General features: G+C 40.6%; 1 protein-coding gene and 1 long non-coding RNA gene across 3 annotated transcripts in view; one reads left to right on the top strand and one right to left on the bottom strand.

The window, feature by feature from the left end:
- Window positions 1-26,733, top strand: part of LOC139172528 (uncharacterized) — a 303,355-nt gene that overhangs the window by 171,976 nt on the left and 104,646 nt on the right. For both annotated transcript variants that reach the window (XR_011559886.1, XR_011559887.1), the window contains exon 4: window positions 2,178-2,315. This is a non-coding gene — a long non-coding RNA (uncharacterized lncRNA). The remainder of the gene's footprint in view (window positions 1-2,177; window positions 2,316-26,733) is intronic.
- On the bottom strand, window positions 7,283-18,047 carry DYNLRB2 (dynein light chain roadblock-type 2). Its single transcript, XM_070761677.1, has 4 exons — window positions 17,962-18,047; window positions 12,169-12,244; window positions 8,169-8,336; window positions 7,283-7,556 (listed from the first exon to the last, which is right to left on the bottom strand). Exons 1-4 carry the CDS (start codon window positions 17,962-17,964, stop codon window positions 7,513-7,515), a joined length of 291 nt encoding a protein of 96 aa, XP_070617778.1. The 5' UTR covers window positions 17,965-18,047; the 3' UTR covers window positions 7,283-7,512.

The raw sequence follows: 26,733 nt of genomic DNA, 5'->3' as shown, positions 1-26,733 counted from the left end.
TATCGCAAGGGTTCCGTTCCAAGACCCCTCGCGATAATCGATTTTTCGCGATGTAGGGTTGCGGAAGTAAAAACACCATCTGCGCATGCGCGCCCTTTTTTTCATGGCTGCACATGTGCAGATGGTGGAGTTTGCGTGGGTGGCGGGCGGCACCCAGGGAAGGTTCCTTCGGCCGCCCAGCAGCTGATTTGCTCCGCAGCGCGGCAGCAGCGAGGAGCCGAAGATGGGGTTTCCTCGTTGCCCAGGCAAAGGGGAAACCCCATCTTCGGCTCCTCGCTGCTGCCGCGCTGCAGAGCAGATCAGCTGCTGGGCGGCCGAAGGAACCTTCCCTGGGTCTTCCCGCCACCCAGGCAAAGGGGAAACCCCAAGATCGCTTGCCGCTTGCCGCTTGCCCGTTCACCCGCCCGCCCGGCTGCTCGCTTGCTGCTTGCCGCTTGCCCGTCACCCGCCCACCCAGCCGCTCGCTTGCCGCTTGCCCGTTCACCCGCCCGCCCGGCTGCTCGCTTGCCGCTCGAGAGCAAGAGGGGGAGAGATAGAGAAAGAGAGAGAAGGAAAGAAAGAGATGAGAGAGGGAGGAAGAGAGTGTGAGAGAGGAAGAAGCAAGATAGAGAAAGAGAGAGAGAAAGAACGATGAGAAAGGAAAGGAGTGACGTCATCGGGTGGAAAAATCGCGATATAGCGTTTCGCGAAGATTGAGATCGCGAAAATCGAGGGATCACTGTATAAGTCTAAATGCTATTGCTATTGCTATGGACAGTGTCAAAAAATCTGGAAAAAAATCCAAAAATTAAAAGCCAAAACCAAAATGGCAATGCATGCGCAGTGCTGGAAACTCAGCTTCTGCGCATACTCAGAAGGAAAAAAAAAAAGGGGGGGGAGATGTGCTCACGGACCGGCATCAACTAAACCAGTTCCATGACATCATCATGTTGTCACCAGTGGATCACTACCAGTTCGGGCGAATCAGTCCAAAACTGGAGGAACCTACCTCTGTTGTAGATGCATTACATATGAGAATGTGCTATTCAAAATTAGACTGTGTTTATTTTGATTGAAACATTGGTGAATCACTGCTTTGTCTATAGCAGTAGTTCTCAGCCTGGGGGTCGGGACCCCTTTGGGGGTCGAACGACCATTTCCCAGGGGTTGCCTAAGATCATGGAAAAAGAAACATTTCCCAAGGGGTTAGGAAGTAAAGCTTCTATTCTGGTGCCTTGGAACATATTTTTACAATCCAACCAATCAGGGGTTTACAGTGGGCATGTCCTTCTGACCTTCCTGCCAATCAGCTTAAAGCTCTGTTGGGAGTATTGGCACTAGACTTATGGTTGGGGGTCACCACAACATGGGGAACTGTATTGATGGGTCTAGGCATTAGAAAGGTTGAGAAACACTGATCTATAGCAATAGATAGATTCTAATTCAGACAAACTGTGTAGTGTAGTTGAGAGATTAGGCTATAATCTAAATTAAAACAGGCAAACCATGACTTAAGGGAGGTCTTTGGTGGTCTCTGAGCTACGTTTTTTTTCTTGCAAATATTTCATTACTCAAACCAGATAACATCATTAGTGTTAGTGGTGATGCTAGCGCTAGTGATCTTTATCCGCTCCGAGTCTCCGGAGAGGGGCGGCATACAAATCTAATAAATAATAATAAATAATTATTATTACTACTACTATAAGGTTTTTTAAAAACAATTTTGGGGAGTGATTAGGACAAAACATTTTTTTTTAATACAGATTTTTGAGGCTTAATTCTTTTTTTTATTAAGTTTATTAAACTGAAGGAAGAACACGTCTTGCCTACAATCAGTCAAAATATTAACTTATTTATTATTAACTCATTCCCTGGGTTTACAGAATACTCCAAGCTAACCAAACAAGTTGGGGTCACACAAAAAGGTAAGCCACAAAGGGGGGGGGAACCACCCTTAACCAAGTTTAATACAAACTGTAGTAACTTGTAGAAATGCATTTGCTAGATCTTGAACACATTTGTGTAAGCCCTGTTCAAACTTGTTGCACCTAGTGTTGGAATTGACAGAATCAAACCACTAATTTCTTCAGATTATCTGCCAAATTTCGGGAGGATGCATTCCAAAGAATGTTTGTGGCTAAAAGTTCTTCGATTTGAGTGAGTTATCTGGCTATTTTTCTTTTTTTAAATCTTTCTAGAACTCAGCTTCACCAGACTTTACTTGACTGGGTAGCGCAACAGATTCTGGAGAAAGGAACACGGTGGTTTCTACGAATCCTTCAAGCACATCCCTTTAAACCATATTGAGCTTCTGGTGCCTGGTGTAACTGGTGCAGGTAATTGTTATGTTTTAGGGGCTGGCAGGCTGTTGAGCAAGACGGAAGTCTCCGGTTTTCTAAGTAAACGGAAAGGGATGGTGGGGTATCCAACGTTCAGGCAGATCTTGCTTTTCAGTATGCTAAATGTTTGCCCTCAGTTTAGTACATATTGGGTAAAATCTGCATAAATTCACTTTATGGTTCATGTCCTGCAGACAGTAATTGTATTTTAGTGGCAGTGTTGGAGAAAATACCAACTGTAGGGTAACAGTCTAACAATAAAGTAATAATAACAATAACAAAACCAAAGGCCTTTATGAAACCTGGACATCTCACTATTCCATTCCAGCGTATGTGATGAGATTCCTACTGTAATATTTGCAGATTTTACATTTTAAATAGTAAACAAATCCCATTGAAGCTGCAAGAAACGTGATTGTTTCAGTATCAGTATGCAAGTGTGAAAAGAGAGACTGGTCCGTTTTCTGATTATTTCAGGTACTTGTAGACAATCTGCATTATTTGAGAAATGTTTCTCCAAAGCATCTGGACTTAAAAAGTGATATGTTTTTGTATGCATTGAGAAGTGTTTTCTGCTTCTGCTCATAATTTTACCAGCTTCTCTGATTAACTGGCAGAGAGACCAATTAAATTGTGAGATTAGGATGTGAGATCCGAAAAATAGAGCAATTGGGAATAATTTTTGTCCAACAGATAAAAGTAAATGTTTCTAGACATATTATTGGATCTGCACAATGTGATAAATGAAGCCAGCATGGGACTAGGTAGCTTGTGTTGGGCTGTGGTCTCTGTAGCAAAAAAACTATTTTAAGATGTTGGATGATTAAGCCATAACACGTTGTGATTGTTGGGAAATAGCATATTACTTAAATCAAGATTTTTGGGTTAATTATATATGAACTCAACTTTAACATTATTGACAGTTTGTAGTTTTCCTTCCTGGGATGTGTACTGATACCGACCCGTGGTTTCCTAGGAGGTAGGCAAGCGAAATCTACTGTAAACTACCTTAGTGTAGAATCTAGGTTGCACCAGAGGCGGGTTCCTCTTATTGTCTTACTGGTGCACTGTGTGTGCATCGTGACATTTCATGCACACATGCATTAACTACGCTTACACTGAATCCCCTAGTGCAATTTTCCTTCTACACATGCGCAAAGGGATGATTTTCCTTCTGTACATGCTCAGAGAGCTGAAAAATAGGAAAAAAAGATGGTGCGCATGGACCGGCAAAGGCAGCACTGGAGCTGTTGTGCCCAAATTGCGCAATTGGAGGGTCACTATGGGAGCGGTGCACTGGACCGCATTGGTAGGAATCCACCCCTGGGTTGCACCTACCTCCTGCCTCTTGGCCAATGGAAAATTGTCTTCCACAAAACTGGTCCCTGGTACCCAAAGGGTTGAAGGCAGCTGGTGTAAAGCACATAATACATACTTACCCTTTACATAGGGAAGTGAACTTCATTGAGTGATTCTTATTATATTGTGATGTAGACAGAAATGATGTTTTTGTCCTTCTGCATATTCACAAGTGCTTTGGAGGCTTAATTAATGATGTGGAAAGTGCCACTGTGTTGGGCTTAGATCCAGATGACTGCATGCAAATATTTGCCATTTTAACCTGGCTCCAACATCAATTCATAGCTGTTCCTCTTCCAAAGATAGTTCAATAATTTATCTGGTTCCACAATTCTACCTCATCTGTTGCCCGCTTGTATTTCTCTGAACTTTGCTCTGAATCTTCCACTTATTAAAATGCAAAAATAAGCTTAACGCTAGCTACTGTCATTGGTAGAAATAGTAGGTTTTTACCAGTCACTTAAGGAACATGGATGGTATGTTCTATAATGGTATTGCATGATTCATCAGCTTCTCGTTTACTTGACCATTGTCAGAAATTTTGAGGGGGATTAAGCATATTTGAACCTCACTAATTACTATGTTCAAAATAATAGAGCCATGTTTTAATGGATCTCTGGATCCCAAGAAAAGGATATATCTGGGATTATCTCCCAAATGGTCTATGTTCCTGTATGTTATATTTCTACTAGTGTACGAATAGTTTATGGTCAATGTGCTGCTGAGAGTCTTCAAACGAGAACAGAAAATTCAATCTTATAATCCATCAATTTTATATTCAATTATGCTATTTTAATTCAGTCCTTTCAACCACTATTTTCTGTCACGGGTGTTGTATTTAAGGCTTTAGGTATTAGATGATAAGCCAATCCTTCATGTGCTTATCTTAAATATGTCAATAAGAGTTTTGTAGCCCAATGTTATGCATGCCTCCTTGGAACTATTTCGTGCCGCTTCAAAATTGGGTCCCTAATCAACTGTTTTATAGAAAGGCAGCTAGAAAATGAATTTATCTCCTTCCTGATAAATGAATAATTGGTAGACTTGATAAGTTCCAGTTCAATTGTGTACATATTTAATCTTATCTTTCAATATACAGGATCTAGTTAGAGTGTTAATAAAGTATTAGTCCTATGCTGCACTTCAAATTTGATTATGGCAAGATCATTCAGAGCATGAATTAGAACAGGGGTGTCAAACTTGATTTCATTGAGGGCTGCATCAGGATTGTGTTTTACCTCTGGGGGGGGGGGCAGTGTGGGCATGGCCAACTCAACGTCACTTGGGTTGGAGGCACCTGTGGTGGTCCGAGTGCTCTGCCAGCAAAAACAGGCTCCTGAAACTCTGTTTTCTGAGCTCCAAATTTTGCCTGTGATGGCCTGCAACCTGTTTTTGATGGCAGAGGCACAGCGGACCGGTCATTTGCTATTTCTAGGCAGCCCTGCGGGCCAGATCTAGGCACTCATGGGCCAGATCCGACCCCTCGGGCCTTGAATTTGACACTCCTGAATTAGAAACTATTTAATTTTTCTGGGATTATGCAGAAGCTGCATAATCCTGGAGGATGTAGCATGTAGAATCCATGACAAAGACCCAGGAAACCCTAACTAGAAACCACAAGAAGATTAAAAGTAAAATGGGGAGATAAAAGGGGAGATAAAAGGGGACATTTGAAGGATGGTTGATAAAATAGGTCATTTCCAACAAATGATTACAAAGAACGAGCAGAGAATACAGAAGGTAGAAATAAGGGCTGAATAAAGAGAAAAAAAGACAGAAGAAATGGAGCAAAAATTAACCTTTATTTATTTATGCCGCCCCTCTCCGGAGACTCGGAGTGGCTATTAGAGATCTAGAAGAGGCAATAATTTTTCTCGAAATGGAAAAGATGGCTTACTACCTGAGATTTCAGAATATTGTTGAAAATAAAGAGGAAGATTTGGCTACAATGATGACAGACCTGCTGGCAAACATACTACAGAAAAACAAACATAACATACAAGGAGACATAGATGAAATTTTCAGAATTCACAAAAATTACGCAAGAAAACACAAATTATAAAAAGAAGTGCACGTGACATTCACTAAAAAGAATGTAAGAGATGAAATATACAAAAGAATGAGACACAACCCATGGTGTACAAAGGGAGGGAAATCCAAATCTTAAAAGAGATACCCAGGAGAGTCAGAGAACAGAGGAGACAATATCAATTTTTGACCACACAATTGATTAAGTACAATGTGATGTTCAGATGGTTAATATCAGAAGGAATTCTGATATGATTCTAAATTCTGAGACAAGAAATTCAGGATGGACACAATAGACAAAGCATATGAATTCCTTGAACATCACTTCATGACAGATGAAGGTCATAAGAGTAGAAAGGAGATAGAAAGGAAAAGCTGAGATGAACAGCAACCAGAAGAAAAATGTGTAGAATGAGAAGAAAGAGCAATGGTAGAAAATGACTGGGCAGAACGAGAGGGCGCAAGCACAAATCTGGAGAGAGACAAGAATAACCAGAAGAATGAGACCCACGTACAGTGGTACCTCAAGATACGAACCCCTCGTCTTACGAACAACTCGTGATACGAACCCGGGGTTCAGAAAATTTTTGCCTCTTCTTACGAACTTTTTTCGAGTTACGAACCGGCGTTCAGAGACTGCTGGGAAGCCCGGGTTCGGGGAGGTGCTGGAAGCCCCCCAGGCCAGCTGTCACCTTTTAAAACAGCCGCGCGGCTTCCCAGCAGTAGCCGAAAGCCGTTTTTTTGCGGGGGGTTTTTTGGTTGCACGGATTAATTGACTTTACATTGTTTCCTATGGGAAACAATGTTTCGTCTTACGAACCTTTCGTCTTACGAACCTCCTCCTTGCACCAATTAAGTTTGTATCATGAGGTATTACTGTATAAGTAAAAAGATGGATGAGGAAGTTAAGATGCTATTAATATAAATGGATTGAATTCCCCCGCAAAAAGAAAACAAACTCTTATAAAATTACAAAGATTAAACTTGGATATAGTCTGCTGCCAAGAAGTGCACATCAAGGTCAGACTTGTTAGTTCCAATGAGATTTCATTATGGAGTAAAATAGTTCAGTACCATCCATTAAATATCGTATTTAACACTTCAGTTAATAAACATTTCAATGAATAAAAAAGTTGCTTTCAGCTAGATTTTCCCCATTTTTTCACAATTCCTTTTCCATATGTTTAAGAATTGATGTATTACATTTTTTGGAAGTTACTCTTATTTACTATGTTTACAGTCACAAAAATATGCTTTAAGCAAATTGAGTAAGAAAAATGACAACATTAGTTTTAATGGTTGCCAAATCTGGCTTTTAATGAGTTCAATCAGAAAAAACTAAAATGTTCTTTTCCTCTCAATGGAGCCTAATATGCTACTGAAGTCACTAATTCTACATATATTTTATTTGAACCTGAATATTGGTTAAACTGAAAAGAAAGATATTTAAATGTATTTTATCTTCAGACGAATTGCAACCAATCCTCAGTTCCAACTTCCTTATTGTTTTTGAGTGATAGTTCTAGCTTTAGATGTGTGTTTTGAATATTACACATAGACACGGTCAAATTAATACATGCTTTTTAAACATTTGGGTTTATTATTTTTTTAAGGAGTTAAGAATGCATTTTCATAATCAAAAGGCAAATACAATGAGATTGTACAATGACACAAGGATGTTTCCTGATTCCCCAGTTTTACATTTGAGACAAATCTCCTAGTGGAATGTTATGACGTTAATTTGGTATAGGTTAGACGGGACACTTCAAAAATTGTAGCACTGCTCCCTTAGACCAGTGTAGTAGCTCTATTCACATGGATTCTGGATAACAATAAGAAGATACTCCTTATCTGTGGGAAGAGGAAATATAAAATGATGAAATACAGCAATTTATATTCCACATTTGATTTCTAATATTCCTTTTCATAATTTATTATGGTTGACACAAAGACATTGCTTACTCCAGTTTCCCCACAATGGGAAGGAAATAAAACTTCAATTTTCAACACAGTAACATAATTGTAATAGTTCAATACCATTATGATGTATAAACCAAAAAAAGCCCAAGGGAAAATCTGTTTAATATGTTAAACTATCTTCCAAATGTAAACTGTTGCAATAGTGGTTAATTTTTGCAACTGTCTGTTAATCGGGCAAATCCATCTTGGAACAATTATTAACATTATGTAACACGCTGCCTTAGATCAGTTCTTCATCTCGTTCAGTCTAGCCACCAGCTGGATTCAGATGCTGCCACAATCCTGACAGATAAAATAAGACTTTGCTGTCTTGATATGTCGACACTTTGAAAGCCCTGGCATCAGGCAGCTTATCCTTAAAGTGACCCCCCCCCTCCCTTAAATAATGTATGATTAAACAGACATTTTGTGGCAGGCTAGCAGAAATTTAAAGAACATTTCGAGCCATCAAAGCAACGGCAGGGAAAATAGAAAAGTTATTACCTGGGGCAACCATAATTTCATGTTTCTTTGATCTAATCCTGAGAAAGGTGAGATCGTTCTGTGGATCAATGTCTCTGACTGTGCTCTTAGCTTTCATGGTGAGCTGATGAAGGAGGCCAGCGTACTGAACTGTGGTGGAGTTGTCGAGCGTTGTTCGGATTGGGATCCCTGAGAATATTAAGATTTAGGAACAATATTAGGAATATTGGAAATGGCTTTCAAATGATTTGGAGCCAGGTTACAAAGAAACATAGAAGATTGACGGCAGGAAAAGACCTCATGGTCCATCTAGTCTGCCCTCATACTATTTCCTGTATTTTATCTTAGGATGGATATATGTTTATCCCAGGCACGTTTAAATTAAGTTCCTGTGGATTTGCCGACCATGTCTGCTGGAAGTTTGTTCCAAGCATCTACTACTCTTTTAAAAAGTAACCAAACTTTTCGATGCAATCAGTACTCGGGGGTGGGGTGGAGGTGGCGGTGGGGGTGTCCAGCTGTGCCTAAACTGAGAACAGCCCATCCTTTGGTATTCAGAGAGGATTTCAATAAATCCTAAATTAGAGATTGACAGCATAAATTTCTTGATCTGAAACATTTGACACAGGGGTGAAATGCTCCCGACTCAGTCATTGGAGATCCAGTCACGGAGGGAACATGAGGCTCCGCACACCTGCCCAGACGCTGCCATTTGGGTTCTTCTACCCTCTGTGTATGCACGCTCCCTTCACAATCAGCTCTACGAGGACTGACAGGCACGAGCAAACTGGGAGCATTATCCCCCTGATTTGACGGCTTCTGAAGTCATACAGAATACTATAGTTGGAAGGGACCTTGACGGTCTTCTAGTCCAAAGCCCTGATGAAACAGAAGGCTATTTATAATTCTGGACAAATCGCTGTCTAATCCCTTTTTAAAAATCTCCCGTGAAATTAATGGTTCTGCTCCCAGGTGCTTTGCTCCTATTGCGGGAATTTCATCTGGAAGCTTTCAAGAAGGGACTGGACGGCCATTTGTCAGTAATAGTGTAAGGCAGTGATGGCGAAGCTATGGCATGGATGCCACAGGTGGCACGCCGAGCCATATCCCTAGCTCAGCTCCAACGTGCATGTATATGCCGCCCAGCTGATTTTTGGCTTGCACAGAGGCTCGGGGTGGGCGTTTTTGGGTTCTAGGGAGCCTCTGGGGAGAATAGGGGAGGGAAGCCTTTAGAGCCTGGGGAGGGTGAAACATGAGCCTACTGGGCTCACCAGAAGTTGGCAAAGAGGCAATTTCCAGCCTCCAGAGGGTGGAGGAAGCTGTTTTCACCCTCCCCAGGCATTGAATTATGTGTGTGGGCACTTGTGCATGCACAATAGTTCATGCACACGTTCTTTCAGCACCCAAGGAAAAAAAGGTTCACCATCACTGGTGTAGAGTCTATTGCTTTCATGTTGGGGGGGTGGGGGTTGGACTAGATGACCTACAAGGTCCCTTCAAACTGTTAATCTATAATCTGTAATCACTCTAGTCCCTCACTTTCCCAATTCCTCCAACCGATCATCATACCCTTTTGCTCCAGTTCCCCTAATTTTCTCAGCTCTTCGTTGCACTCTTTCTAGAAGATAGATAGATAGATAGATAGATAGATAGATAGGGCACGATTGTGACTAAATCTGGACACAGTATTCCAAGTGTGGTCTCACCAAGGAAATATTCAACAAATGCTGAAATGGCTTTTCTCTGAAATGGCTTTCCATAAGACAGGTTGACAATCACTGCACACCAAGAAATTCTTTAAAAAACCAGGAACTAGTGCTTGAAGTCACTTATTTAAATTCCATGTGATATTAATGAAATTAAGGTGTAATTCAATCTCTACATATTTAACAGGCTGAACAGCACTGACATCCATGAGTTACTTTTATAGGATTGGTCTGTCAAGCAGGTCATGACTTGGAGCTTATCTTTCTGATACGTTGCCAAGAACAGATGAGACTAATTGCTGTGGTAGGGGAGGAATCTTCCTCAAAATCTCTTGTTTTATGCCAGAGGCCATCCTGAAAAGGACAGAAGCTTTGGGTACTTTAATGCCCTGGGATATTAATCAGCGTGAAAGCCCAGCTTTGCCAAAGGAATGGGCGTGTTAATACTTCTGTTGGAAGGAAGGAAGGAATTATATCTACTGCAAAAAAGAAAGAAAAAAAGCCCCTCCTTTATAATGTAACTATCTTGATTTCGATGCAAGAAAGCTTCACCTTTTTGGCACCAAATTACCACCAGCCTATTAAGGTTAAAGGGAAAAAAAGTTCATGAACTTCATGGCCTTGGAAGAAATCAGCCCCCAGGTCTGTTTAATATCTGATGAAAAGAAGGTGGCAGTGTGAAAGGCAGCATCTGTCTGGGCAAAGGGTTTAATTTAACCATACACTTATGCCAGATACAACAGACCACATCCTTCTACAATTAACCTAATATACCTTCAGTCTAAGATCCCATGTTAATTGATTTCCTTTGGGATTTGTTTTACTTTTCAAAGTATTAAGAGATTATCATTTAAATGTTGAATGAGGGAATAGAATAACTGTAATTCAAGACCACCTGATTGAGGAGTAAAGTCACTGGCTGCTATGGGGTCTATATATTTTCCATTTCCTATCCGTGACTACTCTCCAATGTCAACTTGCAAAGCACATGCTTTTCCTCCAGATAGTATCCTAGGTTACCGGAGTCAGCAGGAAGGGTAGCGGTTTTTTTTACAAAGGGTGGCCCATTGGAAGATGTGATTTATGATATGCCCAGGGAAGAGGGGGAAAGATGGGCCCCCGCAAATTACGTGAGGTCAGAGCTGACTCCACCTGAGTAATTGTCAGAATGTTGCTCCTAATAAATGACTGGATTTCTTTTGAATCTTGGCTCGTGGCTCATGAATTAATAGGGCATCCTTTGGAAACGTCACATCCAAAGCTTTGAGACAGTTTATGCTAAGGAGGGATTCTCTAGCAAAATATTTTGGCGTTTCAGAACTTTGGAAGAAACAATAGAGTGACATTATTTGAAGGCAGGCAACAGTTATACACTGCTCAAAACATTAAAGGGAACACTTAAACAACAGAATATAACTCCAAGTAAATCACACATCTATGAAATCAAACTGTCCACTTGGGAAGCAACACTGATCAATTTCACATTCTGTTGTCCAAATGGAATAGTTGTGCAAATTAAATATTCCATGAGGATATTTCATTCATTCAGATCTAGAATGTGTTATTTGAGTGTTCCTTTATTTTTTTGAGCAGTATATGATTTTTTTATTGGAATGTGCTTTTTGTGCATTTTAAAAAGAAGATAGCACAAATATTAAGCCAAATTGACTTGCCCTCCAGAAAACTTTTGTAAAAGTCTAGTCTAGTCATATTTTCAACTTGCAAATTGTACGTCATGCAATTATTAAAAACAACACAATTAAATTCAAGGTCACCCACCATCTCCTAGCTATAGTATGAATGCAAATGTTCTCATGATACTGTGTATTCTTTTGGCTTAAAATAACAGATGGCTTAGATGTGCTTTACTGGTTACCACTTAACCTATGGAGAAATTACATTCATTAGGTAGGGTCTTAAGTTGATTAGTTCAATAACTGCTATTGGTGATGAAAAGAAAATCATTGTGGGGAACCAAGTCAATTGTTTGCCTGCTGTGCTGATTAATTTCAATAGAGGATGCATTGCTTAGTTCTTACCAACTTTTCAGAAAACGGCTTCTAGTGGGTTTTGCGAGACTAAACGAAGGCTTCAGTTTAAAAATAGTTGTCCACTCTTGACCTATGCTGTATAAATGCAGGCTATTTATCAAAAGTAGTAACCCATGGTTAACAGGATCTACGTGAGCCATAATAAGCACATGATATTTTAGCATAGTATGTTGTGATTCCAAAATGTTTTCCATTATGTTTTAAAGAAAAATAACAATTAAATGTTTGTGTGTGTGTGTGTGTGAGAATATGGTAGTTATTTACCTTCTGCGTTTACTACGATAGTTCCAATAACTCCTTTGTGGGTCTGAATCCTTTTCAGTGTTTCCTCTACCTCTGCCTGTAAAAGAAACAAACATACTGAAGTATGAAACTTGAAAACTAGGCTGTAAGGTGCCAGCTAATGTATTTTTAACATACTACCTTTGGATCTATCTCCACAATATAGGCAGCCACAGAACACTAGCAAAGAAATCCTGGTGAGAAATCCTATTCTTTCCTTCCTTCACTCCCTAGCAGCAGGGTCTGCAACCTTAAACACTCAAAGAACCATTTGGCCCCCTTTTCCCACAGAAAAGAAAACACCAGGAGCCACAAAATCTGGGTAAGCATGGCCAACTCGATATCACTCACTTCCACCAGTCATATGACTCCCTAGCCACACCTACCTAGCCGGTCATTAGGGCAGAGAACCAGTTGTTAAAATACATCGGGAACCACAAAAGCCTTTTAATATCTCTCTCTCTCTCTCCTTCACACCCTCCTTCCCTCTCTTCCCCACTCTCTCTGTATATATCTCTCTCTGCCTCTCTGTATCTCTCTGTCTCTGCACCGGCCACTTCTCCATCTCCCACTCTCGCCCTTACCTTCTCAGCCCAGGTGTGACTGGGATGGGAGGGCAAGGGGCAGAGCCAGCTGTGGTGGAATCACCCGACAGGGAGCCACAGCAGATGGCCCAAACAGCCACCTGTGGCTCTGGAACCGCAAGTTGCTGACACCTGCCCTAACTTATTCAATGGTTTTTATTTTGGTTCCATTATGAATGAGCACCTGCACAACCACAACATTTTGAAGGAGACGTGCTCTACATGAATGAACCAACTCAGAAGCAACAGGGAGAGTTGTGCCATGTTAAAAGCCACATGCTCAGCCGTCATGGTTGGCTGGAGTCTGTTAGTGCCTTCTCTCCACGCCGTAAAAACAGATATGAATTGCCTACGGCATTATTCTTGGTGGTTTTCCTGCTGGCAACCTGCTCTCCCTATTGGCACATCCCCTTCAAAGGAAGCAGTGGTCACAGTTAAGATACCAGTGATCCAGTTCTTCAAGATCCAATTTAACTTATGTGCTCTGTTTTATCTGAGCAAGAAACTGCTTCCTTCATAAACAGGCTGTTTCATGTACACTTAGCTGTAAAAATCTACACTGCATATAGACAAAGGTTATAAGAGAGTGCAAACAAATAATTCAATTCATTTCAAACTATTCAACAGAGAGACAGACTCTTCTGTGGCTCTGAATTTATAATTTTATGTAAAAATGAATGCCAAATAATATATATCAAACAAATCCAGGGCTAATAATTATAAAACCTTCACAGGTTATATGGCTAAAGCTAAAATAGGTCTCCTTTCCTTCCTTTAAAGTTTAAAATGTTACTTTATATTCATATTACTCTCTAAGTAACATTCAAAATCAAAAAATAATACATTAAAATCAGCAAATCATTAAAAATATTGAGTGCAGAACCTTATGGTAGAGAAAAGAACTCATTTAAATATGGGTAGAGAAGAAATGTGACTGTTGCTTTCAGAGAGAATTCCTTAATGACAGTGCAAACATTTTGACATGTTTGCTTACACACTCTTCTTGGTTTCCTATTATGATATGCTATGTAAAAAACAGCAAAATGCTTTGTTAAAGCCCTCAGCATTTTGAATCCATAATATCCTACAGAAAAATCAAGGAGATCTGAATCTTAATATCTGAGCATTCTATCATAATGCCATTTAGCGACTTCTCCGTTTACCTATATCTCAAGACTCATTACTTTATCTGCCTGCCTTTGTTCTGGAGTATGTAAAGCATTATCACAAGTGGGGCAAAAAACCTCTAAATCCCTTTAAAAAAATAAATCTGATTGAGATGAGATCAACGGGCTTATATGGGCAGAAGATCAGTAATTTTAGTTGCTAGATAAAACCTCTCTTGCTCTTGAATTGCAGGGTGCAATGGGGCAATTATTTTAATGATTGTTATTTAACATTTTACATGCCACCCAGTGTTACTGTTGTGAGATGGTGGTCACATCAAGAATAGAATAGAACGGAACAGAACGGATTGGATTAGAATAGAATAGAACAGAATAGAATTCTTTATTGGTCAAGTGTGATTGGACACATAAGAAATTTGTTTTTGATGCATATGCTCTCAGTATATATAAAAGAAAAGATATTTGTCAAGAATCATGAGATACAACACTTAATGATTGTCATAGGGGTCAAGTAAGCAATGAAGAAACGATCAATATTAATATAAATCGTACAGATATAAGCAACAAGTAACAATCCTGCAGTCATAAGCAGTGTTCCCTCTAATTTTTTTTCGGGGTGAGCGGAAAAGTATAGTGTCTGAGCAGCAGTCTCTTTGGCACTGGGCGGCATATAAGTATAAATAAATAAATAAATAAAGTAAGTAAGTAAGTAAGTAAGTAAGTAAGTAAGTAAGTAAGTGTGGGCGTGTGCTATCACACATGAGCAAGTTCTTGCATCCATAATTCTATCCTTTCTATGTCTTCCTCCCTCTTTCCTCCCTCCCACTTTCCTTTCTATCTCTCCCTCCCTCTTTTCTTTCTATCTTTCCCTCCCTCTTTCCTTTCTATCTCTCCCTCCCTCCCTCTTTCCTTTCTATCTTTCTTTCCCCCTTTCTCCAAGCCCTTCCTTTTCCCTCTCTAACTACCCCCTTCTCCCTCCTTTCTATCTCTCCCTCCCCCTTTCTCTCTCCCTTCCTTCATCTTTCATTCCCTCTCTCTCCATCCCTCTTCCTTTCTCTCTTCCTTCCTTCCTCTCTTTTTTGTTCTTTCTCTCTCCCTCCTTCCCTCCCTCTATGTCTTTCCCTCCCCCTCCTTCCCCCCTCTCTTTCTCTCTCTCTTGCTTTCTTTCCCTGTCTTTCTCTCTTGCTTGCTTTCTTGCTTTCTTTCTCATTCTCTCTCCCCTTCTTTCTCTCTCTCTCTCTTTCTCTCTCGTTCACCACGCCGGCAACAGAGAGAAAAAAAAGAGAGAGAGAGAGATGGAGAGAGAGTGGAGGGCGCCATTGTCTTCGCCTCCGCGCGCCGCCTCCGCCCGGCCGAAAACAAAACAGCTCCAAAAGTTGGCCGGGCGCCGTGTCTTCGCCTCCATGCGGCTCTGCAGCAAAGAGGAAGTAGCCGCGCACCGCCTCCCGGGAGCCTGGCCGACTTTTGGAGCCGTTTTGTTTTCGGCCGGGCGGAGGCGGCGCGCGGAGGCGAAGACACGGTGCCCGGCCAAGCTCCGCCTCCCGGTATCCCAGCCGACTTTTGGAGCCGTTTTCTTTTCAGCTGGGCTCCCGGGAGGAGGAGCGTGGCCGGGCGCCGTGTTGCAGCGGAGGAGAAAGAGAGGCGGAGCGGGCAGCGAGTGGCGGGCGGGCGGCCGGCCAGGTGTTCGGGGGGCAGCCGGCGCGCGCTCCCCAAATCTCCCTGCCAGCCCACCCGCCCGGAACATTCAAAATAAGAAAACCCTTCGCTCTTACTTTGAATGTTCCGGGCGGGGCGCGCAGGCAGGGAGATGGGAAGAGCGCGCCAGCCCGCGCGCCCGCCAGCCTCCGGAGAATGCCTGCCCCTCCCCCCTCTCTTGCAGCGGAGGAGAAAGAGAGGCCGGGCGGGTGGGGGGAAGGGCCGAGAGGCCAGGAGCGCGAGGGGGCCGGAGGCACCATGGAGAGGCAGGTGTGGCCGCGGCTCCCTTCTACTGCCCGCGCCTCCCCCCCGCGGGCTGGCAGGGGGATGGGGACTGCGCGCCCGAGGAAAAAGGTGCGCGCGGGGGTATTTTGGAGCGTACGTGCGCGCACGTGCGCAGCTTACAGGGAACGGTGGTCATAAGTGGGAGGAGATGTGTGATAGGAACGATAATAAGAGTAATAGTAATGACTATAGTAATTTCTTAGTATGATTGTTGAATGAATTGTTAATGGAAGTTTTTAAAAATTATAATTGTTTTACATATATATTAATTGGATTGTTTATTACTGTTTCTTTTATATGCTGTGAGGCGCCCTAAGTCCTCGGAGCGGGGCAGCATACAAATCCAATTAAACTTAAACTTAATGCAGCCTTAGTGAATAGTTTGACAGTGGTGAGGGAGTTATTTGTTTAGCAGAGTGATGGCTTTTGGGGAAAAAAACTGTTCTTGTGTCTAGTTGTCTTGGTGTGCAGTGTTCTCTATAGTGACGTTTTGAGGATAGGATTGGAAACAATTTATGTCCAGGATGCGAGGGGTCTGTAAATATTTTCACAGCTCTCTTTTTGACTTGTGCTGTATACAGGTCCTCAATGGAACGCAGGTTGGTTGTAATTGTTTTTTTCTGCAGTTCTGATCAACTCCTACCTAAGCCATGAAAGCCAGTTGGGTGACTTTGGGCCAGTCCCACTCACAGCCAGACCCACCTCAGAGGGCTGTTGTTTGGGGGGAAATAGGAGAGGAAGGTGCATTGGATATGTTGGCTGCCATGAGTTATTTGCACAATAATAAAAGGTGTTGTATAGAGAATTAATAAAAGAATATGTAAATAAATTATGTAATAAATAAGAGGAGTGGGTAGTTGATTTTTTAGGATGAAGTATCTACAAAGTAACCATTATTAAAAATGTAAGTTACCCATGCTGGCAGGAGAGTTAACATCTTAGTCCGGGCCAAATCATGTTTCAATTGGTATGTATTAGTGTATGATTGTATTGTTTAGGGGTTTTATTGTTATTAATTTTGACTGACTAGTTTAATGAGGTTTTATTACTTAATATTGGAGTTCAATTTTTTTATTATTTTATTGTTGTAAGCCGCCCTGAGTCCTATGGGATTGGGCGGCATGAATACATATACAGTATATATTTGTTTTCATATATTTTTTTTCCATAGCTTTAATGTGTGTGTGTGTGCATGTTTGTAGATTTTCACGGGTACAGGTATGAAGGTCTTCGCATAGTCGGGTTTCTTCCATATAAGTTTACATTTCTTACATGGGAAGAAATCCGAATATGTCAAGACCTTCCTACCTGTACCCGTGAAAATCTACAAACACACACACGCACACATATATGAAAAAAATATGAAAGCAAATATATATGTATGTATGTATGTATGTATGTATGTATGTATGTATGTATGTGTATATGTGTGTACACACACACACACACACACACACATACTTACATACATGTATGTGCTATTTTTGGTCGAGTCACCCTGGTTTATATACCGTATATAAATCTGAGATCAGCGCTCACAGGAATTAAATAAATAAACTTCTAAGCCACTGTCTATGGAGATTGTCAGCTATCCTGGTTGTTCTAAAAGTTCTTTCCAAAACCTAACTAGCCTCTTGAATTATCCCTTTCCCGGCTCCATTCTGATTGAATTGAGAAACGTTTCCGCTTCTCCCCCAAGAATGCTTAACAATCGGATGACTGCCACGGTTATATAGATCTTTCCGTTCCCCACCATTCCAATCAGAACCGAAGAAGCTTCTTGGATGTCAAGCGAAACGTCTTCAAAGCCACCCCAAAAAAACCCCTTTGAAAAAGCATTTTTGGGACGATTCTAAACCACCTCAATTAATCTTGAAAGCCATCAATGGGAGACCTCCTCGAACATCGCGGACTACCCCACCCATAATTCCCAGCCAGTCCAAGCTGGGGCAGGATACGATTCCCCCTGCCCGCCATTGCTCTCCTTCTTTCCCACCCATTCCTCAAGGGCAGCTTCCAGCCGGAGTCGAGCCGCCTCTGCTGCCCCATCGTTCCCCACCCCACAGCCAGTCCCTCTGTTTTACCATGACTCCGCCGCGACGAAGCTGCAATCGAGCGGCGTCCACCGGCTAGGCCTCGGTTGCTATGGAGCTCCGACCGGAAGCGGCAGGGCGGGAGAGCGGTGGGGGTCGGAAGTGTGTTTACGAGAAGGGCCGGGCTGAGGTGGAGTGCCCCACCTTTCTCTCGGTCACGTGTCCCAAGCTGCTGTCTTGGCAAAGCTTGCCGCTGCAGTGAATGGAGTGGGAGAGATTTCTGGATTGAAGCTGGATAGGAAATTGGCTGGAGAATTCTGGGAGTTGAGGTCCACAAGTCTTAAAGTGGCCAAGTTTGAAGACCGCTGGCATAGAACAATGAACTTTAGTTTGGTTTATATAAAAAATAAAATAAGATTCTTCTTGTCATTTTATGCAAATGATTTTGCGGGCGATTTTATCCCTATGAACTTTTTAAAAGGTTTGTTCCTTTATCAGGTGTCTTCTTTATTTTTTTCCAAGAAAATATAGTCCCTGTACCAAGTCACTGTCAGGATCTGAAATGAAAATCATTTCCCAGATTTGAAGATATTTGTAACCATTAAAAACAATATCATTCTTATTTTTATTTTATTTTAAAAACTAAATTTAATTTAACAATTAAACAGATGTTTAATTTAATATATAGTAGCTTTGATATTTTAATTTTTACACAAGTTATTACATTTTCCCTGAATGTGTCAATTTTGTTTTTTTAAGGTGGTAAACATCAATGTATGTAACCCCTACCTATAAATTAAAACTCTTGGGTTCCTCCATAAATTTTCAAAGCGGGAAGAGATCCTGAAAAAAAATGTTTAAGAAATAATGACTCAGGCTATTGGAATACATTGTTAAACTTCTATGTTTGGCTCTCACCTGGGTAGCTCAGAACAGTAAAAAAAAAGTATGCTCAGTGAAACATTAGTAAGAGATACCAAGCAGAATATGTTGAATTGTTTTCATTATATATAACTATAAAATTTGATCTTAATGGCAAAATCTCCACTATTATTATTATTATTTTTTTAAAAGCCACCCACCTTAAATATAGATTAATATTTAACTTCTGACTTCTTTGTTCTTCAACCAATTTATAATACTCACTGGCATAAACTTTAGAGACCCTATCCTAAATACTGAGAGGAGAGACCATTTGTAGCTCATGGTTGAATTTTGGGTCTGAGATTGGCAGTTTTTTTGAAGACATTTCATTACCAAATCAGGTAATATGATCAGTGCTAGCAGTAGTGAAACCTCTGCAAGAAAACTTCCAACCTCAGGACCTCACATACTCATAAGTGTTTGCACTTACTTTTTTATTTAAGTAATTTTTATTAATTTGTTTTAAAAAGCATAATCAAGAAAATGTATACATTGACATATTTGCAATATTTGCAATACACAAAAAAGAAAATAAAAAAGCATACATACACTTCTAAACAAACAAAAAACACCTGGACAATTACAAATAACATAAAAATATCATCAATTTCCTCTTGAGAGAAGGAGAGTTACAGTCTTGTTGCATATCAAATTATTTTCTGGTGAATAGAAGTCATCGGCATTCACTTGTTCTTTTTGGTTATCAATGTCTTCATTATTATTATTATTATTATTATTATTATTATTATTATTATTATTATTATTTTTAAACCGCCTTCCGTACCCTTTTTTATTAATTAATCTAGTTACATAAAGATTTGTTTTCACATTAGCTATCTTGGCTTTATTTTTACTGTGAAAGTATTTTGTGTTGGACTTTTCCATTGATTATTGGGAGGTGTCAAGTCGTCCATTGCTACATCCAACTTTGTCAATTTCTAGGAGAGAATCTCCCTTGCTGACATTGACAACTCCAGTCAATGTCTCTTTCCTTCAAATGTCCTGAGCTTAATGTCGACCTGTTAACATCCAAACTCTACCAGATCCCATTGCTGGGAAGATGATCAGACCTGAGTAATGAAAGTAAAGCAAAATAGCTCAATTTCCTCATTGACTTACTTACTTACTTACTTACTTACTTACTTACTTACTTACTTACTTACTTACTTATTAGATTTGTATGCCGCCACTTTCCATAGACTTTATTACTAAAGTTTCTTTTTGTTGTATTTTCAAGCTTTACAAAATTTAGAAAAAATACCAAAACATATGAAGAACGATGGCAGGAATTGGGTTTGGCTAGTGTAAAAAAGGGACGCAGCAGCTCAATGGCTAAGATGCTGAGCTTGTCAATCAGAAAGTCGGCAGTTGAACGGTTTGAATCCCTACTGCCACATCATGGGCTCCTGTTACTTGTCCCAGCTTCTGCCAACCTAGCAGTTCGAAAGCACATTAAAAAATGCAAAAAGAAAAATAGGAACCACCTTCATGCGCCTTTGGCATTGAGTTATACCATCCACATGACCATGGAGATATCTTTGGACAGCACTGGCTCTTCAGCTTTAAAACGAAGATGAGCACCGCCCCCTAGAGTAAGGAACAACTAGCACATATGTGCCAGGCTTGGGGCCACTAGACTCTAGCCCCCTGACTGACGATTGTGTTGAGGGTAAGGTGATTGAATGGGAATGACTGTCTTTTTATGGTTTGGTGTTTTTTTTAAATTATAAATTTAAATTAATTGGATTTAGGACGTTATACATTGTTCCGTTATATGTTGTAAGGCTCCACGAGTCCTTGTAGGGGGGTGGCATAAAAGTCCAATAAATAAATAAATAAACAAACAAATAAGGAGAACTTTTACCTTTTTAAAGAGCAGAGACGATTTCTTGGAAAATACCTGATCTTGGGAAGGGTTATTTTGAAGGCAAAAGGAGAAGAAGGTTAAGTAATGTCAACAACTCAATGAACATGTATTTGGCCACATGACCACAGAAAAATATTCAGACCGCGCTGGGTTTTCGGCTTAGAAACGGAGATGGGCACTGCCCCCTAGAGTGGGGAACCACTAGCATATATGTGCGAATGGAACATTTACCTTCACACATTTTGTCCAAAATTGAGGCTTTTCACCCTCCAACAAATGACAAGATTTTTCTAACCTGGTAGTTTCTTTTGCAAGAATACTATGGTGTTGTCATTAATAATAATATTTATCCATTTGCTGTGTCATTATGTTGCTCATTTCCAATTGGCTCCAGAAGATCACATCAAACAAACAAACAAACAACCCACTGTAACAACACTCAAGGCACTGAGGGTTGTTAATCTAATCTTATGTAGCTTTTTCTCTGGCAATATTACACTGCTAACCAGAGCATGCAAAACATTTGCTAGACCAATTCTCAAATACAGCTCACTGCATATTGGACATTAATACAATTAAGAGAGTCCAAAAATATCTCACAAAAAGAGTCCTCCACTCCCCGATTTGCAACAGAATACCTTATGCCACCAGACTTGGGCTTAGAACTATGTCGCCTTCAAACCAATCTAAATATAGTTCATAAAATCATCTGCCACATGTCCTACCTGTCAATGAATACTTCAGCTTCAACCACAACAATACATGAACACACAATAGATACAAGCTTAATGTAAAATCACTACAAACTCGACTGCAGAAAATATGACTTCAGCAACAAGAGTCATCAATGCCTGGAATTCACTGCCCGATTCTGTGGTTTCTTCCCCAAATCCCAAAAACTTTAACCTTAGACTGTCCGCTGTTGACCTCACCCGATTCCTAAGAGTTCTGTAAGGGGCGTGCATAAACGCACCATTGTGCCTACCGTCCCTGTCTTACTGCTCTATTGTCCTCATTTATCTGTACTTACTTTGCTTATGTTTATGTTTATACCTATACCTGCTGTCTTGTACATGTTTGACAAACAAACAAACAAAATAAAGTAAATAAAAAGATGGAAACAACATTTTAAGCCTCATTTCCTTATTAAAAGCCCCCGTTAAAGGAGATTGCTTTGAGTTAACCTGATCCTACGTAGCTTCTGCTCTGGCAATCTCACACTACTGACTAGAGCCTACAAAACCTATGCCAGACCCATTCTCGAATACAGCTCATCTGTCTGGAACCCACACCACATCTCAGACATCAACACTCTCGAAAACATCCAAAGATATTTCACCAGAAGAGCCCTTCACTCCTCTACTCGAAACAGAATACCTTACAAAAATAGACTAACTATCCTGGGTCTTGAAAGCTTAGAATTGCGGCGCCTAAAACACGATTTAAGTATTGCCCACAAGATCATACGCTGCAACGTCCTTCCAGTCAACGACTACTTCAGCTTCAACCGCAACAACACAAGAGCATGCAACAGATTCAAACTTAATATTAACCGCTCCAAACTTGACTGTAAAAAATATGACTTTAACAATCGAGTTGTCGAAGCGTGGAACTCATTACTGGACTCAATAGTGTCAACCCCCAACATTTCTCCCTTAGACTCTCCATGATTGACCTCTCCAGGTTTCTAAGAGGCCAGTAAGGGGTGTACATAAGTGCACTGGTGTGCCTATCGTCCCCTGTCCAATTGTCTTTCCTTATCGCATATATCATATATATTCTCTCCTTCCCTTCTACTTCTCTTCTTTCTTACTTTCTATCTTTTTATATATTACTTAATGTCTATTCTCTTTCATATGTATTGTATATTGGACAAAGAATAAATAAATAAAATAAATAAAAAGAGTTGCTGAATTGCTGTCCTCCTCTAGATGGTGCTACCATTATGTTACATGGAGATAAAGACGTTTCCGCTTGAGAGTGACTTGATTCCATGTTCCCGTTGGTGCAAGAAAACCAACATGCTTTCAAATGTACCTTGTGTTCAGAATTGCAGTTGACCAGGATGAAATAGAGCTTGCAGAGTTAATTAGCAATAAGGCTTTAAAAAATAATAATTATGCTTTCACAAGGGTGGATTTATAAATATTAGTCCGTTCCAATTCTTTGCTTTGATTCTCAATGTCTTTCTCAAGTCTCTCTTTTGCAGGACACTCAGTCCAGCTAAGAGGATTCGAGCCATCGCTGGTGTTCTTGATTAAATGCAGGCTGTGAGTACCTCCAGAGTGCCAGCAATTGCATCTGCTTTTGAATGCTAATGGAATTTTATCATTTTCTTTTTCTATAGAGAGCAGATGTAAGTCTCTGGAAATCGCTCCTTTATATCTGGAGCAAATTGATAATAACTTCAGCTTGCTTGGAAATGGCACAGCCTTCCTTTCTTTTTATTCCATCAGAGCAATAAGCTTACGGAGCAGTTTGTAGGGAATAAATATTTCATACGCTGCTAACTTTTCGGTCCCAGTTTAAAGAAACTTTCAATACGACAGTTTCTCATCCAGGATCAACTCCTCTCTGCCCCCACCCACCCACAAATGCAGTGGCTTTGAAATTATATATTTGCCTCCACTGTAGGGAAAGACTTGTCGCTTGGTAGTAGGACACACATTTTAAAGGTAGAATCTCCTGGAGTCATCTCTGGCATTTGTCCAACTGATACAGTGTGGTCTAGAGGTGGGGCTCTTGCCTCACACTCAGGAGGCTGTGAGTTCGATCCTAAGTAGAGGCAGATATTTCTCTCTCTGGCACTCCACTTGCAACAGAATACCCTACGCAAAATACAGGAAATAGTATAAAGGCAAACTAGATGGACTAGGAGGTCTTTTTCTGTCGTCAATCTTCTATGTTTCTAAAACAAGCAAGCTCACAGGGCACCAGGGACCCCACAATTCCACCCCGAGCAAGATCTTTATTTTATAAAACTACTTGTCAGTGCATTAAAAATAGTTATGTGCTGCTGACATCTGTTGCAGGTCCTCAGAAGTTTTGTCCCTCTGCAAAATAAATAAATAATTTTTTTCACGATTGCATTGAATGGAGCAATGCATTTAAGCGGCCCAGCCTAGCCTCACCAGTTGAATTTCTCCTTCATGTGGCATTGTAACTTAGTGAACCTCTAAATGCTTTAGTTACCTTCTCTGCCTCTCTGACAGCTTGCTAACCAAATGCATTATTCAGTTCAATCTCTCGGCAGCCCAGAGGCTGCAAGGGACAGACGGTGCTAAATCTACGCAGAAATCTCTGGACACAATGTCAGAATAACATTCCTTTGATGGATCTGCCACTCCAAGAGTGCTGCGCAGGAAAAGCAAGTTAATAAATAACATACTAGTTTTGACATCTGAGAAGAACTGGGTACCCTACTGCTCTGTTGCTTTTTTTGGTGGGAGAAAGAAGGAAGGATGGAAAAAAAAATACACTCCTGCTATCTTCAGAGCCGGTGAGATGCTTTTATTAGTGCTGGGTGTAAATAAAAGCCGAAAAAACATTCATTGCTTGTAGGAGCCTAAGTAACGGAAATGTAAATCAGGGTGTCTGTCTTCCCAAACTCTCCTCTGAGCATGATTCATGAGTTTCCTTGTGGAATTTCAAATGGATTCCTGGGTGCGATTGTCAATAACTTGATGATCCATAATGCACACGCAGCAGTTGCTCTTCCCGAGGCCTAAATGATGGAGCTCCTAGAAGATTTGGTGTAGGTATTACCCAGCAACAGCTTCCCATGCTTCTCTGGCTCACGTTACCAGATTTAACTCTTTAACCATTGGAAGGGTTAAGTGGAAACTCGCTTCTTTACGCTGACATGTGTGGACATGACTTTGGTATAACTCTGTGGGGAGATTTCTCCATAATTTCATTCTGATCTTTCTATTTCTCGCAGTTTCCTTTATCTGGTACCTTTTAGAAATCTTTTTTTTTTAAGAAAAAAAAATTCTCCACAATAGATATAGATATAGAATAGATATAGATATAGGATATATTTATTTATTTATTTATTTATTTATTTATTTATTTATTTATTTATTTATCTATTTGACTCATATTAGTAATATGAGTCAAATAAATTAATAATAATAAATAAATAAATAAATAAATAATAAATAAATAAGTTAGTCATATAGTAATATTCTATTACTATACCTTCTTTTCCATTATTTCTTAAATATATTTTACTATGAACATCTCCTCTATAACCTTCATCATGTATTTTACTATGTGTATATAGATATATACCCACTAAAACCCTCATTGTGTATTGGACAAAATAAATAAATAAAAATAAAATAAATATGCCACCCCTCTCCGTGGACTTGGGGCAGCTCACAACATTCCGATAAAAGATACAATATAAAACATTCCTAAGCCAATTAATAGAATAATTACTTTTTAAAATGTGTCTTAATAACTAGTCATTTCAAAATGAATAATCACATCCATACTGTCACATTCAATACATTGAATAGATATAGATATAGGTATAGGTATAGGTATAGATATAGATATAGATATAGATATAGATATAGATATAGATATAGATATAGATATAGATATAGATATAGATATAGAATGTTCTGCCAGTGTGTCTCAGCTGGCTGTAATTACAGGGTAATTAGTCCAGGAAGACACACACCACACGATAAAAGGAAAACCCAAAAGTTTTTATAAATGGAAAAACAGAAACAGCTCCCTTTTTAAATGTCAAAGGGATTTCCTGGTACACACAAGGCACAGGTTAAATGCAGTCCAATTGCTCACCCAATAACTGAGAAATTGAGTCCAATTCTAAAGTCCAGAGAGTCCACACACACAATCCTGAACAGCAAAAACCACGATCTTGATGAAACAATGAATCAGATAAACTGCCATGAAGCTAAAACACCAGGCTGCACTTTTATCTGTAGCACTAATTACAGCAGCCCCACCCAACCACAGGTGGCCTCATTTTCTCTTGTAATAATCCTTCAGTTGTTGTCTCCTATGCATCACTCTACGCATGCGAGGATGTGTCATTAATTCTTGTTCAGAATCCAGGGATGATACAGATTTATTTATTTATTATTTATTTATTACTTAGATTTGTATGCCGCCCCTCTCCGAAGACTCGGGGCGGCTCACAACATGTAAAAAACAAATCATAAGCAATCAGACAAATTTAAAATATTTAAATATTTAAAAAACCCCATATGCTAACAGTCACACACACAGACATACCATGCATAAATTAAACGTGCCCAGGGGGAGATGTTTCAGTTCCCCCATGCCTGACGGCAAAGGTGGGTTTTAAGGAGTTTACGGAAGGCAGGAAGAGTAGGGGCAGTTCTAATCTCCGGGGGGAGTTGGTTCCAGAGAGTCGGTGCCGCCACAGAGAAGGCTCTTCCCCTGGGGCCCGCCAACCGACATTGTTTAGTTGACGGGACCCGGAGAAGGCCCACTCTGTGGGACCTAATCGGTCGCTGGGATTCGTGCGGCAGGAGGCGGTCTCGGAGATATTCTGGTCCGATGCCATGAAGGGCTTTAAAGGTCATAACCAACACTTTGAATTGTGACCGGAAATTGATCGGCAACCAATGCAGACTGCGGAGTGATGGTGAAACATGGGCATACCTAGGTAGGCCCATGACTGCTCTCGCAGCTGCATTTTGCACGATCTGAAGTTTCCGAACACTTTTCAAAGGTAGCCCCATGTAGAGAGCATTACAGTAGTCGAACCTCGAGGTGATGAGGGCATGAGTGACTGTGAGCAATGAGTCCCGGTCCAGATAGGGCTGCAACTGGTGCACCAGGCGAACCTGGGCAAACGCCCCCCTCGCCACAGCTGAAAGATGTTGTTCTAATGTGAGCTGTGGATCGAGGAGGACGCCCAAGTTGCGGACCCTCTCTGAGGGGGTCAATAATTCCCCCCCCAGGGTGATGGACGGACAGATGGAATTGTCCTTGGGAGGCAGAACCCACAGCCACTCCGTCTTATCCGG

Source organism: Erythrolamprus reginae, chromosome 9, assembly GCF_031021105.1.
Source record: "Erythrolamprus reginae isolate rEryReg1 chromosome 9, rEryReg1.hap1, whole genome shotgun sequence".
NCBI lineage: Eukaryota > Metazoa > Chordata > Lepidosauria > Squamata > Dipsadidae > Erythrolamprus > Erythrolamprus reginae.
Note: the sequence above shows the minus strand (reverse complement) of the source record. Positions and strands in the feature narration are given on the sequence as shown.

Bases quoted from the DNA above. Each gene is read 5' to 3' on its own strand.
- DYNLRB2 (XM_070761677.1), bottom strand. The intron at 8,337-12,168 runs GTAAATAACTAC...TAATATTCTCAG, and splicing joins TATCGTAGTAAACGCAGAAG to GGATCCCAATCCGAACAACG. The intron at 7,557-8,168 runs GTAATAACTTTT...CTCTTCCCACAG, and splicing joins TGAAATTATGGTTGCCCCAG to ATAAGGAGTATCTTCTTATT.